This window comes from Ornithorhynchus anatinus, chromosome 17, assembly GCF_004115215.2.
Source record: "Ornithorhynchus anatinus isolate Pmale09 chromosome 17, mOrnAna1.pri.v4, whole genome shotgun sequence".
Taxonomy (NCBI): Eukaryota; Metazoa; Chordata; class Mammalia; order Monotremata; family Ornithorhynchidae; genus Ornithorhynchus; species Ornithorhynchus anatinus.
The window spans coordinates 3,332,353-3,345,933 of record NC_041744.1 but is presented as its reverse complement, the minus strand read 5'-3'; the positions used below and the strand labels follow the sequence as shown (position 1 = coordinate 3,345,933).

Here is a 13,581-nt window from a genome sequence, read left to right as displayed (position 1 = left end):
GGGAGGGAACGGTGTTGCGGGTCAGCATTAGAGTGGCAATAAATAAGAACAACAATAATAATTCCGAATCGCCTAGGCCCCCGGGCTCCTCCAGGGGATCTCTGGACCGGGAGAGGTGTTGGGGTTGGACCACGGAGGGTGGTTGGCAGAGGTGGTGAGCCTGAGTCAGAGCCGAAATCTGCCCCCGTCTCCAACCGGCTGGAGCCAGGCGCTCTTGGGACTTCTGCCACCCCTGTGGGATCACCGATTGGCTCTGACCACCCGGGCCAGTCTCTGGTCCTTCCCAAAATGGCAAGTTACAGTTTCATGGGACTATCTTTTGGGGTGCCGGGTGCCAACCGGTCGGTTTATGTAATAAATCGATCGTGTTTATTGAGGCCTTACTCCGTGCAGAGCACTGTACTAAGCACTCGGGAGAGTACGTTACCACAGTGTAACAGTGTCGGTAGATACGTTCTCTGCCCACAACGAGCCCACAATCTAGAAGTCAAGACAGATCTTAGTATAAATTATAGATATGGACATAAGCGCCGTGGGGTTGAATAAAGGGAGCAAGGGTGACGCAGAAGGGAGTGGGAGAAGAGGAAATAAATGAGGGCTTAGTCAGGGAAGGCCTCTTGGAGGAGGCGGGCCTTCAAAGAGGCTTTGAATGGGAGGAGAGTAATTGTCTGTCAGATGTGAATGCACGCACCGGCGATGAGCCAGAGATGGATGGGAAGCCTCATGGTCCCCTGGGCCTGAACAAGGCGTGTGGGCAGGATGCCATCGAATCAGAACGTGTACCTCAGGGTCCCAGAGTCCTGCATGCCCCCTCGCCTCCCCCAACCACCCACTCCACAGGGGCTCGTCCAGATTCCCAGCCCCCGGATCCTGCCTGGGGGAGAATCTTGAGCCACAAGAGAAGCAGCAGAGCCTAGCGAAAAGAGCACGGGCCTGAGTTCTATTGCCATTGTTCTTGTCTGTCCGTCTCCCCCGATTAGACTGTAAGCCCGTCAGAGGGCAGGGACTGTATCTGTTATCGATTTGTACATTCCAAGCGCTTAGTACAGTGCTCTGCACATAGTAAGCGCTCGGTAAATACTATTGAATGAATGAATAATCCTAACAGCTGGTGACCTAGAGCAAGTCAACTTCACTTTACCTAGTTGCCTCACCTGAAAAATGGGAATTTAGTACCTCTTCTCTCTCCTACTTAGCGAGCACCGTGGGGGACAGGGACTGTAATCAACCTGATTATCTCGTATCTGTAAAATGGAGATTAACTGTGAGCCTCACGTGGGACAACCTGATTACCCTGTATCTACCCCAGCGCTTAGAACAGTGCTCTGCACCTAGTAAGCGCTTAACAAATACCAACATTATTATCTACCCCAGTGCGTAGAACAGTGTTTGGCAAAAATTGCTTAACTACCATTACTATCAATAGACTTACCTAGGAGTCAGGAGGCCCTGGTTTCTAATCCAGGCCCCGCCACTTGTCTGCTGTGTGACCTTGGGCAAGTCTCTTCACTTCTCCGCGCCTCAGTTCCCTCATCTGTAAAACGGGGATTCAGACTGTGAGCCCCATGTGGGACAGGGACTGTGGCCAACCGGATTACCTCGTATGTACCCCGGTGTTTAGAACACAGCTCGGCGTTTAACAAATACCGTAATTATTATTAACGCTCCCCTCCCCAGCTCATTTGCCTAAAATGAAGCCTCCACCCCTTTCCCCTGCAGCCCTCACCAGAAGGATCCTAGCGGGGCCGCGGTTTTTTTTTTTGGTTGTCGCCTTGGTTCCGCCCTCTCCCCCTCCTCTCCCGGCGAACGAGGGGAGCAGAAGGGCTTCCCGGCCTCGGCGCGGAGGATGGCATTCCAAGCGCTTAGCACAGTGCCCCGCACACAGTAAGCGCTCAATAAATGCCGTTGAGTAAATGAATGACGCTCCCGGGGCACCCGGCTGGACACTGTCGAGAACACACACACATACACACACACCCCCGCCGGACTGGTTCACGAGCGCAACGGGCCCAGCCCGCCTGCAGCCGGGCACACACACACACAAACACAAACACACACTCATATACGCTCTCACAGACACACACAAACACACACACGGACCCTCACGCCCGGTGCCCGGTCCGGCCGAGTGGTTGGAAAGCTGCCCGCCCCCTCCCGGCCCTCTGCCCATGGTCGGGGGCAGGAGGGAAGTGGGGAGCTGGAGAGTCCGGAGGGAGGGGTCCCAGGGAGGACCCGGGCATCCGACCACACCCCCACACACACAGACACAGACACACACACTCAGGCCGAGGTCCCGTGCGCTTAGCAGGTGCGTCCCCAGAGAAGCGTGCGCCCTGGGCGCTGCGCCTTTAAGGCGCTGGAGGGGGGCGTCTCCGCGTGCCCCCTGCCCGCCCCCCGCCCCTCCCGCCGCCCGCCCCCGGCCCGCCCCCGGGCCCGCCCCCCGGGGGTGTAGCGGCCGCACCGGGAGGCGGCGCCCGCTCGGGGGGACGGCGGCGGAGGCTCCGGCTCCGTGCCCGGCTCCGTCTCCGTGCCCGTCCCGGTGCCCGTCGCCGGTCCCGGTGCCCGTCGCCGGCCCCGGCCGGTCCCGCGCGTCCCGGGCTCGGCCGTCCCGGGCGGCCGGGGCGGGAGGCACGTGGGCGGCGGCGTGGGCGCGATGCCCGGCGCGGGGCGCGGCGGCAGGTGGGTCCGGCCGGAGGGCCCGGCGCGGCGCGCCTGAGGGCCCGGGATGGCATCCCTGCGGGCCGCGCTGCTGTGCCAGCTGCTGGCGGCGGGAGGCCCGCTGGAGATGGGCCCCGACGACCCGGAGCGCGGCCGGGGCTCGGCGCGGTGCCAGCCCGTGGAGATCCCCATGTGCCAGGGCATCGGCTACAACCTGACCCGCATGCCCAACCTGCTGGGCCACGAGAGCCAGCGCGAGGCGGGCATCAAGCTGCACGAGTTCGCGCCGCTGGTGGAGTACGGCTGCCACGCGCACCTGCGCTTCTTCCTCTGCTCGCTCTACGCGCCCATGTGCACCGACCAGGTGTCCGCCAGCATCCCGGCCTGCAGGCCCATGTGCGAGCAGGCGCGCCGGGCCTGCGCCCCCATCATGGAGGGCTTCAGCTTCGGCTGGCCGGACTCGCTGGACTGCGCCCGGCTGCCCACCCACAACGACCCGCACGCCCTGTGCATGGAGGCCCCGGAGAACGCCACGGGCGTCGAGCCCCACCGCGGCCGGGGCATGCTGCCCGTGGCGCCCGGGCCCCGGCCCCCGGCCCCGGCCCCGGCCCCGGCCCGCTGCGAGAACCCGGACAAGTTCCGGTACGTGGAGAAGAGCCGCTCGTGCGCCCCGCGCTGCGGCGCCGGCGTGGACGTCTACTGGTCCCGCAGGGACAAGGACTTCGCCCTGGTCTGGATGGCCCTGTGGTCGGCCCTCTGCTTCTGCTCCACGGCCTTCACGGTGCTCACCTTCCTGCTGGACCCGCACCGCTTCCGGTACCCCGAGCGCCCCATCATCTTCCTGTCCATGTGCTACAACGTCTACTCGCTGGCCTTCCTCATCCGGGCGGGCGCCGGCGCCCAGAGCGTGGCCTGCGACCAGGAGGCGGGCGAGCCGTACGTCATCCAGGAGGGCCTGGAGAGCACCGGCTGCACCCTCGTCTTCCTGCTGCTCTACTACTTCGGCATGGCCAGCTCCCTGTGGTGGGTGGTGCTCACCCTCACCTGGTTCCTGGCGGCCGGCAAGAAGTGGGGCCACGAGGCCATCGAGGCCCACGGCGGCTACTTCCACCTGGCCGCCTGGGGCGTGCCGGCCCTCAAGACCATCGTCGTCCTCACCCTCCGCAAGGTGGCCGGCGACGAGCTGACCGGCCTGTGCTACGTGGGCGGCATGGACGACGCCGCCGCCCTGACGGGCTTCGTGCTCGTCCCGCTGGCCTGCTACCTGGTGCTGGGCACGTCCTTCCTGCTGACCGGCTTCGTGGCGCTCTTCCACATCCGCAAGGTCATGAAGACGGGCGGCACCAACACGGAGAAGCTGGAGAAGCTCATGGTGAAGATCGGCGTCTTCTCCATCCTCTACACGGTGCCCGCCACCTGCGTCATCGTCTGCTACTTCTACGAGCGCCTCAACCTGGACCGCTGGCGGCAGCGGGCGGCCGAGCGGCCCTGCGGCCCCGCCGGCCCCGGCCCCGGCCCCGGGGGGCGGCGGGACTGCGGCCTACCGGGCTCCGTGCCCACCGTGGCCGTCTTCATGCTGAAGATCTTCATGTCCCTTGTGGTGGGCATCACCAGCGGCGTCTGGGTCTGGAGCTCCAAGACCTTCCAGACGTGGCAGAGCCTGTGCCACCGCAAGCTGGGCGCCCGGGCGCGGGCCGAGGCCTGCGCGGGGCCCGGGGCCTGCGGCCGCGGGACCCGCTGCTACTACCAGGCCCCGGCCGCGGGGCCGCGCCTGCCCAAGACCGACCCGGGCCCGGACGATCCCGCCCGCGTCTAGGGCCGCCGCCCCCTCCCCTGCCCGTCCCTCCGGACCGGTCCCGGCGCCCGCCGCCCCCGCCGCCGTCGTCCCCCTCCCCCGGCGGGCGGCCCAGAGCGGGACCGGCCGGCGGGCCTGAGTTTATTTAATGATGTAATTTATTGTGGAGTTTCTCCGGGACGGAATAAAGGCCCCGTGGTGTGGCACCGCCGCCCGACTGTGCCGTGGGGGGAAGGGGCGAGGACCGGGGAGGGGAGGACGGGCCGGGCTGCGGGTCCCCCGGCCCGCCCGGGGTGGGCGGTGCCGCCCTCTGACCCCGGCCCGGCCTTGGGGAGGGGAGGAGAGGAGAGAGAAGGGGTCCGGCGGAGCGCGGCGGGAGCCCCGCCCCTCCCCGCCCCGGCCGGCCCTGGGGGGCCGACAGCCCTTGACCGGGGTCTGTCCTTGACTCGCCCTGAGCTGCTGGAATCCACGCGGCGCCTCGGCGGGGCGGGGAGGGGCCGGAATCACCGCCGCCCTGCCCGCCCGCCCGCCCGCCCCTCCCCTAGGCCGGCCCTGCCCCCCGGGCCCCGGAGGCCCTCTCCCTCCTGCCCCGTGCCAGCCCTGGCCTCCGGGAGTCGGCCAGCCTCTCCCACCCCTGGCCCCAGGGAGCCTGCCAGCTCCTCCCTCCCCTGGGCCAGCCGTGCCCTCGGGGAGCCGGCCGGCCTTTCTCTCCCCTGGGCCGGTTTTGCCGCCTGGTAGCCCGCCGGCCTCTCCTTCCCCTTGCCGCCTGGCAGCCCGCCGGCCTCTCCTTCCCTTGCCGCCTGGCAGCCCGCCGGCCTCTCCCGCCCCTGGGCCGGCCCTGCCCTCCTGCAGTCGGCCAGCCGCTCCTTCCCTGAGTCGTCCCTGCCCGCCGGGAGCCGGCCACCCTCTCCCGCACCTGTGCCAGCCCTGCCTTCTGGGAGCCTGCCACCCTCTCCCGCCCCGTGCCGGCCCTGCCCTCCGGGAGCCGGCTCTGCCCGCCGGGAGCTGAGTGTTTCCTTGGATCCCAGTAACGCAAGCTGCCGTCTCTGCTCCCCTGCCTCCCTACCCCCCTCGACTCCCCATCTCAGCCCTCTAATCCGGGCAGAAGCTTTGGGGCGGGAGAAGCATTTGACCTGGCCCTGAGCGTGTATCTAGGGGAGGGGACGGGGGTAGGCACGAGGGCAGCTCGCTGGCTGGGATTGTGTATGTTTACGTGTGGGCGCGCCTGGGATACTCAGGGATGTGTGTGGGCTGACTGGGGTTGCCTTGTATGTAGCTGGAGAGAGGGATGTGTCGTAGGAATGGTACTTAATAGAGCACCAGCATCTCCTGGGTGCAGAGCACGGTACTGAACGCTGGGGAGAAACGCCCAGATGAGAATTAGACACGGTCCAAATGCCCGGACCTAGAGGGTCTCCGGGGTGACCCTGAGCCCCAACATCCGCTCCAGAGCCGTTGCGTCGTGTCTCCGTGAGCCCAGGGTGGAGAGAGGCGGGGGTCGCCCCCAGAGGACCACCTCTCTCCCTTAACTCCTGGCACCGGCCCTGGCAGGAGAGCAGAGGACTCCTAACTCGCTCTGTGGTCCCAGAGAGCGTCGCTCTGTCACGGTCAGCTCTGCCCGCCTACTCCTCCGCCCACCTCCACTGCCCCCACATCTGGACAGGAGGAGGAAGGCGGAGGAGCCCCCGGAGTGAGCCTGACCCAGTGGACAGACGCCGGCCGGCACGACCCCTGGCCCTGCGAGCCTGGGCGCCTCAAACCTACACTCCAACTGGGACCGGACTGGGGCCCGCTCAGACTCTGGGCCGCCCACCTTGCCCTGGGCTCCTGGCTGACCCCCAAACTCCATCTTGTTCTGGAGGATTTGGGCCTGGGGAGGGGACTGGCGATGCCCGGGGCTCTGACCAGGTGCCAGCCGGGGGTGCCACTCCCAGAGACCTGGGGCCTTGGGGCCACAGGGGGAGGGGCCGGTGGGGAGTGAAGGCCCCGGACCCCAAGGTCAATATTTGCTCTGGGAAAACCGTGCGGTTTGAGGTCGGGAGAGCAGCGGGCCTGGCCCTGCCTGGCTCTGAGCTGTTGGGGGAGGGGCTGGCCGGCCCGCCGAAGCCGAGGGAGGCAGGGCAGAGGGGCTGGTTGGGCAGGACCATACGGGAGGGGGTCGTCTTGGGGTTGGAGGGACCCACCTGCCCACGGAGGGGCACACCCCGCTGCTCTAAACGCCGGGCTGGGGACCCGGGTCCCCGGGAAAGAGCATGCACGTGGGCCTTGTACATGGAGATCTGGGCGGTCCCACCCCGATTTCGGCCCCCGTGGGCCGGAGTGAGAGAGACAGTGCCCGTCGATCTACCGCAGAGGATGGGGTAGACGTAGGGGTCCTGCTTCTCTCCCCACCTCTCCCATATCAAGGCCCAAAGCCTGTCACCTTTCCCCTCCCGAGATCCCAGCTGTCCCCAGGAGCTGCTGCGGTCTAATAATAATTGTGGCATTAAGAGCTCACTATGTGCCAAGCACTCTAAACCCTGGGGTAGATGCAAGGTGATCAGGTTGTCCCACTAGGGGCTCACAGTCTTCATCCCCATTTTCCAAATGAGCTAACAGGCACAGAGAAGTTAGGTGGCTTGCCCAAGGTCACACAGCAGACAAGTGGCGGAGGCAGAATTAGAACCCACTTCCTCACTCGCAAGCCTGGGCTCTTTCCACTAAGCCACGCTGCTTCTGAGGCACTGGGGCACTGGGGAGGGAAGAGGAGGGGAGGGCTCTCACCTCTTTATCAGGGGAGATAGGGAGAGGAGAGGGCTGAGGCTCAGCAGATGGGGCCAGCTGGAAGGCTGGCGAGGGCCAAATGCTCCCAAGTTCCCTCCTCCCCCCAAATCACTCCACCCTTTTTAAGGAACAAACTCCCCATTATTCTCCCCCTGCACCCATGGACCTGTCCCCGGGGGGGCTGGTCCAATTCTCATAGCACGCGGGGTCCCCGCCCCAGGTCTCCCTGGGCCTTGGCGTAAAGCACCCTGGGCTGCCGGGGGATCGCTGGCATCTCCGTCCCACAGCCGTGGAAATCTTGTCGCTTATCAACGGGAAAAGGGGCTAGATCAGGCCCCGAGACAGGGAAGGGGGCACCTGCCTGGGGAACGGGGTGCAGGCTGGGAGGAGTCGGGATGTGGGCCGTGCAAGCCGGGGAGACCCGGGGCGGCGTAGGGTGGGGAAGGGGTGCAGAGCAGCGTGACGGGGGTCCCGGGGCAGGACACGGTGTATGTCGGGGAGGGGTCTTGGAGGCGGGAAGGTGGGCGGCCCCGTCACCTGGTCCTCGAGTTCGCGTTGGCCAGCGGTCCGACGACCAGGCCGTCTCGTAGCGCGGCCCCGGCTCGCCAGCGGGATCTCGGCGGCCCTGCTCCGGGTGACCTTTCCTGAGGCCGGTTCTCCGGCAGCCCCTGGAGAAAGACAGGTTGCACGCTTCCCTGGCGTCGAGTCACAGCCCGGCCAGGTTCAGGGGGCCCATCTTCCCTCTGGCACCGGCCCCACCCTCCTACCGCCTACGACTTCAGGGAAGCCGCCCCAAGACTCCTTCAGGTTCAGCCCACTCAATTCAAGGGCCACTGGCGGAGGGAGGGGGACGGAAACACCCACCCACTCCTCCTAGGCACCCAGTGCTGTGCACACAGTAAGCACCCACTAGATACGATCGATAGAGGGGGCGACCCTGCCGGGGTCCGACCCTAACCCATCCCGAGAGACAGACAGAGAGACCGGCCCATGGCTTGTGGTTTAATAGTAAAGTTTTTATTCTCAAATCCTAGGAGTTACATCACCATGGCGGGGCAGGGGGGTTCTGACTTAAATAGGTACAGAAGAGCTAGGGGCGGCTCACACGTCTTCCAAATCCCACGTCGATACAAAAGAGTTAAACCCTGTTGGGTGTGGGTGGTTTTTTTTCGTTTTGTTCGGTTTTTTAATCAAAATTGGCCATAAAAGGGGGATGAGGGCTACAAAGGTTTTTGCTAAATACAACACTAGTGCTAAGGACTCACTTGGGCGGGCCAGGGACCCGGGCCGCCCTCCTCCCCACCGGCGGCCGGCCGGTCGTGCTTCCCTTGGGGCGCCCGGCCGGGTGGAGGGGAGGGCGGGCGGGGCCCGGGAAGGGAGAGGAGGCGGGGAGGGGGGAGGAGGAGACTGACAGGAGAGAGCGACGGTGCCCTGCCTTCGTTTCACGGGCTCAAACCCAGCTGCCCCAGCTGGAGGAGGGCGAGGGGAGGGCAGTAAAGCAAACACACGTTTTCATATAAACTGTACTGTACATGTGCCAAAGCAAGACGACGGAATTATCTTACAAGGTGTTCTTTATACAACGTCACTGCTGAAACAAGCAACTTTTAATAACTAGAAAAATCAATTTAAAAAAAAAAAAAAGAGATACACGTAAATTCTTCCTGCTTCGCTCCTCCCCGCCCCCCAGAGCGTGTCTGGGGCGGGCGGGCGGAGGGGCCGGGCTCGGGAGCGGAAGGCCCCGGCCTGCCTCGGGGAGAAGTGCCACCGTCAGCGTCGGAGGGGAAGATCTCCAGGTGGGGCGGGTTGGGAGGGGAGAGGGGAGGGCGCGTCCCGGAGGGCCCCTCGCGGCCAACCCCTCTCGTGATGCTGGTGAAGACGATCTGGGTGGGGGGTGGTCACGCGCCCCGCCCGGCCACAACCTGACCCTTTCGAGTCACCCTGCGGCCTCTCCCCGCCTCCCGGGCCGGAGGCCGCCGGATTCCCGGCGGCGATCCGCGGTCGCTACCGCCGGGGGTGGGAGGCGAGGTCCCGGAGGCAGAGTTCGGAGGGGTGGGTAGGGCCCCGGCCGGGCAGGGCCCCCGCCTGCACCTGGGCCATCCCCCTGCACGGCAAGGCCGGTCCGGGCCCCCGAATTCCCTAAGAGCTTTGTGTATGTGTGTGTGTGTGTACGTATGCGTGTGTGTGGAGGGGGAGGGGAGGTCGGGCAGGAAGCACGATGCCACCCCCACCGCGGTAGGGGCAAGTCGGGGGGGTGGAAGGGGGTGGTCCGGGGAGGCGGACCCCCAGCCCCGGGGAGCGGACAACGGCCGGCGCCGGCCCGGGCCCCCGGGGCCCCTCCGCCACCTCTCTGGCCGAGGCCCGCTCCGGTCCTCCCCCCGCCCCGGCTCCCCCGCCTGCAGCCGCCGCCTCATTTCTTGCGCTTCCGCCCCCTGGCTTGTGCCAGGGGCTCGGGCTCGCTGTCCCCCTCCTCCTGGGCCCGGGGGCCGGCGGGCTTCCTGCACCTCCTGCGCACGTAGGGGTGTCCGGGCAGGCGCTTGTGCAGCATGGCCACCAGACACTGTTCCGTCTTGCCCAGGCAGGTGAGCACGTGGCTGCCGTGGCGGTTGTAGCGCTCCGCGTTGGCGAACACCTGCTTCATGTCGGCCAGGAACTCCTGCACCGAGCGGTAGCCGCCGCACGAGCACTTGCCCTGCATGGTCCGGAAGTCCATGGGGTGGCTGATCACGTCTAGGTAGTCCTCGGCCTCCTCTGGGGTCACGGGCTCCCTGCCGGCGAGGGGGGGGGGGGGAGCGATGAGGCCCGGGCGCCCCTTGAGCCCGGGGGGGGGGGGGGGGGGGGGGGGAGATCGGCCCCGGCGCCCCGGACCTAGGGGCGTGCTGCCGCCCGGGACTGGGGCGCAGGGGGTGGGCCGCCGCTCCTCACCTGAAGGGCCAGCTGAAGCGATACTTGACCAGCTTGCCGAGGATCTCCTCGCACTTCTGCAGCTCCAGGCTCTGTCGCCGGGAGCCCCTCCTGGCCTGCAGCACCTGCCCCGGGGGAGAGAGGATGGGCAGAGCGTGACGGGTCGCCCCCGAGGCGGAGGGATTCGGGGGGTGGACGGGGAGTCGAGGGGTGGGTCCGGACGGAGCTCGGCCCCCGGTCTCCACAAAAAGCATCCCCGCCGCCCCGGCCCAGCGATCCGGGACCGGGAGCGGGGATCGCGGCGGCGAGAGCGGGCCTGCGCCGGGAAAGGCCACAGGGTCAGTCACAGACGGTCCCCACCGCGGCTGGTGACCCCGGGCTTCGCTGTCCGGGACACAGGGTGGGGGCGGGGAGGGGTCCCCGAAGGACCCCCGGAGGTCCTCTACATCAGACCCCTTCGCGGCCGGCAGCCCGGGGCCGGAGGGACGGCGACCTGCCCTGTCCTGCCTTGCCCCGCGCCCCTCTGAAGGAACGAGGCGGGGAGGCCCCCGCGGGGGTTGGGGGCGGTCTTCCCCAAGCAGCTCAACTCCCCCCCACCGGCCCAGCCCCAACCGGCCAGTTGCCGCACGGCCCCGGGGCTCGTGCTGCGTAAAGGTCTAGCGGAGGCCACCCCGGCCGAGAGGGTGAGGGTGCGGGCGCCAACTGTGAGGGACTTTGGCCCGGCCCCCTGGGACACATGGACACTATTTTAAACCCGGAATGAGCGGCGGCGGCCGCTGCCTGCTGATCAGATCGAGGCGGACGACGTGTGAACGCGGCCGCCGGGGGAGGAGGTCGGGATGCCTGGCATAGCTCCGGCCGCGCAGTCCGCGGGAGGCCCCCGCCCCGCCGACCCCCCCGATCCCGGGGTGGGGGAGGATGGGGGCTCACCAGCTCATCGACCTCCGCCCCGTCCACTGGGGGGACGTGCTTGCGCAGCCTCCTGGAGGGGTGCAGTTTCTTGCCCGGCCGCCGGCCCGGTCTCCCAGAGTGGGGTAGGGCTCCCTGCTTCCCCCGGCCAGCCTTTCGGGGTCGCACTGAAACAGAAACGGGGGGCTCAGGACCGGAGCGGCCGGGGGTAGACGGGGGAGAACACAGAGCTCGGGGAGAGGCCCCCACCCCCACTCCAGGCCCCACAGCCCCATCCCCGGCAATCCCGACCTTCCGGCCGCCCCCCCACCCCAGAGGCCGGCCGGAGCCGGAGCGGTGAAGGAATTGACAAGTGGCCCCACCAGGAGGTAGCCAGTTGTTGACCCCCAGAGAGCGCGAAGCCCCAACACGGGCACCCGGGGGGTGGGGGGAGGGGTGTCGGGTTACCGTGTTCTGGGGGACAAATGGCATTCGATTTCAGAGCGGGGCAATCCCCTAGTTCCTGGAGGGCAGAAAGAGGCCTCCCGGCGGACTTGTCTCCCCGGGCCTGTGCCGAGCGTGCCTGAGCTGCCGCCCACACGATCTGGGGGCGGGAACGGCTGGGGAACCCCAAGGTTGGCCCTGTATTTAACCACCTAAACCAAGTCTTCCGGAGTTGCGCGGTCTCTCTCCCGGCTGAGGAGGGGCGGGGTCGGCAGCCCCCGGCCTCCCTAAGAGCCCCAGTCCGACGGCGATTGGGATATACGGGGAGGGTCGGGAGCGGAGCTCACTCGGCGGAGCGGGTCAGCGCCAAGGGGACCGGGGCCGACGGACAGCGGGGCCGGTCCCACCCGACCTCCGGGGTCCACCTCCTCAGCCTCGGTCCTGACGTCCAGCTCATCAGGAGCAAAACTCCTCCTCCTCACCCGCCTTGTCTGTTGTGACCCTCTGAGGGCACAGCGGGTGGCTGAGCAGTCACTGGGCTCCCCGGGCCCAGATCCGGCCAGGCGTTTGGCCGGCCAGGCACCAGAACCTCAGGCAGCAGGGAGACCTGCGAGCCCCCGTGCCAGGGCCAGCGGTCCCTGCGCCAAAATCGTCTTCTGCCTGTGGGCTCCGTCTATTCCTCGGCTTCATGGGGTGGGGGGGAAGGAGGGCGTCCCCATCCTAACCTCCTCTTGATGCCCCCTCGGGGGACACCACCCCAAGATGGGACCCAGGACGGGCCCGAGTCGCTCTCCTCCCCGCCATACGGCTCCGGGGAAGGCAGGCCCGAGGACCCCCGTGAGCAGGGAGGCTTCGGTGCCCGCTGGAAAGCTGGAAAAGAAGGGGGAGGCCCAAGAGGGAATACCGGGGGTGCTCGATGGTCACAGCTACCCCAAGACATCCACAGACGGGGAGTCGCCGACAGGCGGCCCAAGCAGGACACTTTCAGGGGCAGGGTGATAGCGGAAGAGGAAGAAGGAAGAGGTCGACGGGGCCGAGACTCCCGAACCCGCCGACCCCAAGGCTGTCGCAACACTTACATTTCAACCCTGCCACCTCGTAGTCCTCCTCCTCTTCTTGCTCGTCTTCCTCCTCTTCCTCCTCCTCCTCCTCCGAATCCCCTTCCTCTTCCCCGTCCTCCTCCGCGCCCGAGTCCTCAGTGTAATTCCTAGAGGGGAGAGGGAAGGGGAAGAGGAGCCACGTTTCACGCCGGGACGACCGCGGCCGGCGACCTGGAGCCGGAGCCCGGGATGCGGAGCCGCCCGCCCGTGGGGCACACACGCCGGCCTCCCCGGGACCGCAGGGCCCGACCCCGGGGCGCCCCCGCTGGCACACACACACCCTGGGGGGCGGAGGGCGGGGAGGGGACCGCGTGTGAAGGTGATGCAGGACAGGGCTGAACCCGGGTCGGTCTTCCAGTGACTGACTGTGCAGACCACACCGTCCATTCGGGGGTTGACCCTGACTGCTCCCGCTGAGGGGCAGGAGGTGGGGCGTTGGGGATTTGGGGCCTCGGCCTGGCCCCCCTCACCGCCCGCCCCGTGAAGTCCGTTAGCCTGGTCTAAAAGGCCAGGGTTTTCACAGCCCGCTGTCGGGAAGATGAACAGGGTAGGAGGGGGCAGGTGGTCTCCACCGATGGCGCCGGTCCAAAACCCGAGCAGCCTGCAGGTGACTGACGGCGGCCACATAAGAACGCCTGGGAGCCTGACCCCCTCCCCCGACAGCTGGGGGCATCCCCCCACCCCCCACCCTCCCAAGCTGGCCAGGGCCAGGGATGTGGGAAGGCAGAAAGGGCGGCCCAGGACTTGGGGAGACCGACACAACCTTCTCCTGGGGGAGACGGTGAGGTCTGCCTCAAGCCGGCAGGAGGAAAGACCACTCGGGGGGCTGATAGGGTTTCCCAGTGGGGTCCTGGCCCAGCCAGGGGGTGCAGCCCAGCTCTGGAAATAGGAAGCTAGCAGGTCGATCCTTCCCTGGGGAATCTGGTGCGCTGTGCTGGCTCTCGCCGTCCCCTTAGGTCCCACTACCCACCGGCTCTTCTCCGGCCCAGGACTCCTCACCCCCAACCCTGCTTCCCCGACAGCTCGGGC

The 13,581-nt window shown here is 67.1% G+C and overlaps 2 protein-coding genes across 5 annotated transcripts in view; one reads left to right on the top strand and one right to left on the bottom strand.

Moving 5' to 3' along the window:
- Positions 1 to 2,664: 2,664 nt before the first annotated feature.
- Positions 2,665 to 4,522, top strand: FZD9 (frizzled class receptor 9). Its single transcript, XM_007657757.2, has one exon. The coding sequence runs from the start codon at positions 2,726 to 2,728 to the stop codon at positions 4,472 to 4,474; it is 1,749 nt and encodes a 582-aa protein (XP_007655947.2). The 5' UTR covers positions 2,665 to 2,725; the 3' UTR covers positions 4,475 to 4,522.
- Positions 4,523 to 9,577: 5,055 nt separating this feature from the next.
- The window catches only part of BAZ1B (bromodomain adjacent to zinc finger domain 1B), a 39,558-nt gene continuing 35,554 nt past the window's right edge, over positions 9,578 to 13,581 (bottom strand). For all 4 annotated transcript variants that reach the window (XM_029082027.2, XM_029082028.1, XM_029082029.2 and 1 more), the window contains 4 exons: positions 12,532 to 12,659; positions 11,051 to 11,196; positions 10,142 to 10,245; positions 9,578 to 9,984 (listed from right to left, as the gene is read on the bottom strand). In XM_029082027.2, coding sequence (XP_028937860.1) covers positions 9,627 to 9,984; positions 10,142 to 10,245; positions 11,051 to 11,196; positions 12,532 to 12,659 — 736 coding nt within the window. In that variant the 3' untranslated portion in view covers positions 9,578 to 9,626. The remainder of the gene's footprint in view (positions 9,985 to 10,141; positions 10,246 to 11,050; positions 11,197 to 12,531; positions 12,660 to 13,581) is intronic.

Coding starts and splice junctions, on each gene's coding strand:
- FZD9 (XM_007657757.2), top strand. CDS start 2,726: ATGGCATCCCTGCGGGCCGCGCTGCTGTGCCAGCTGCTGGCGGCGGGA.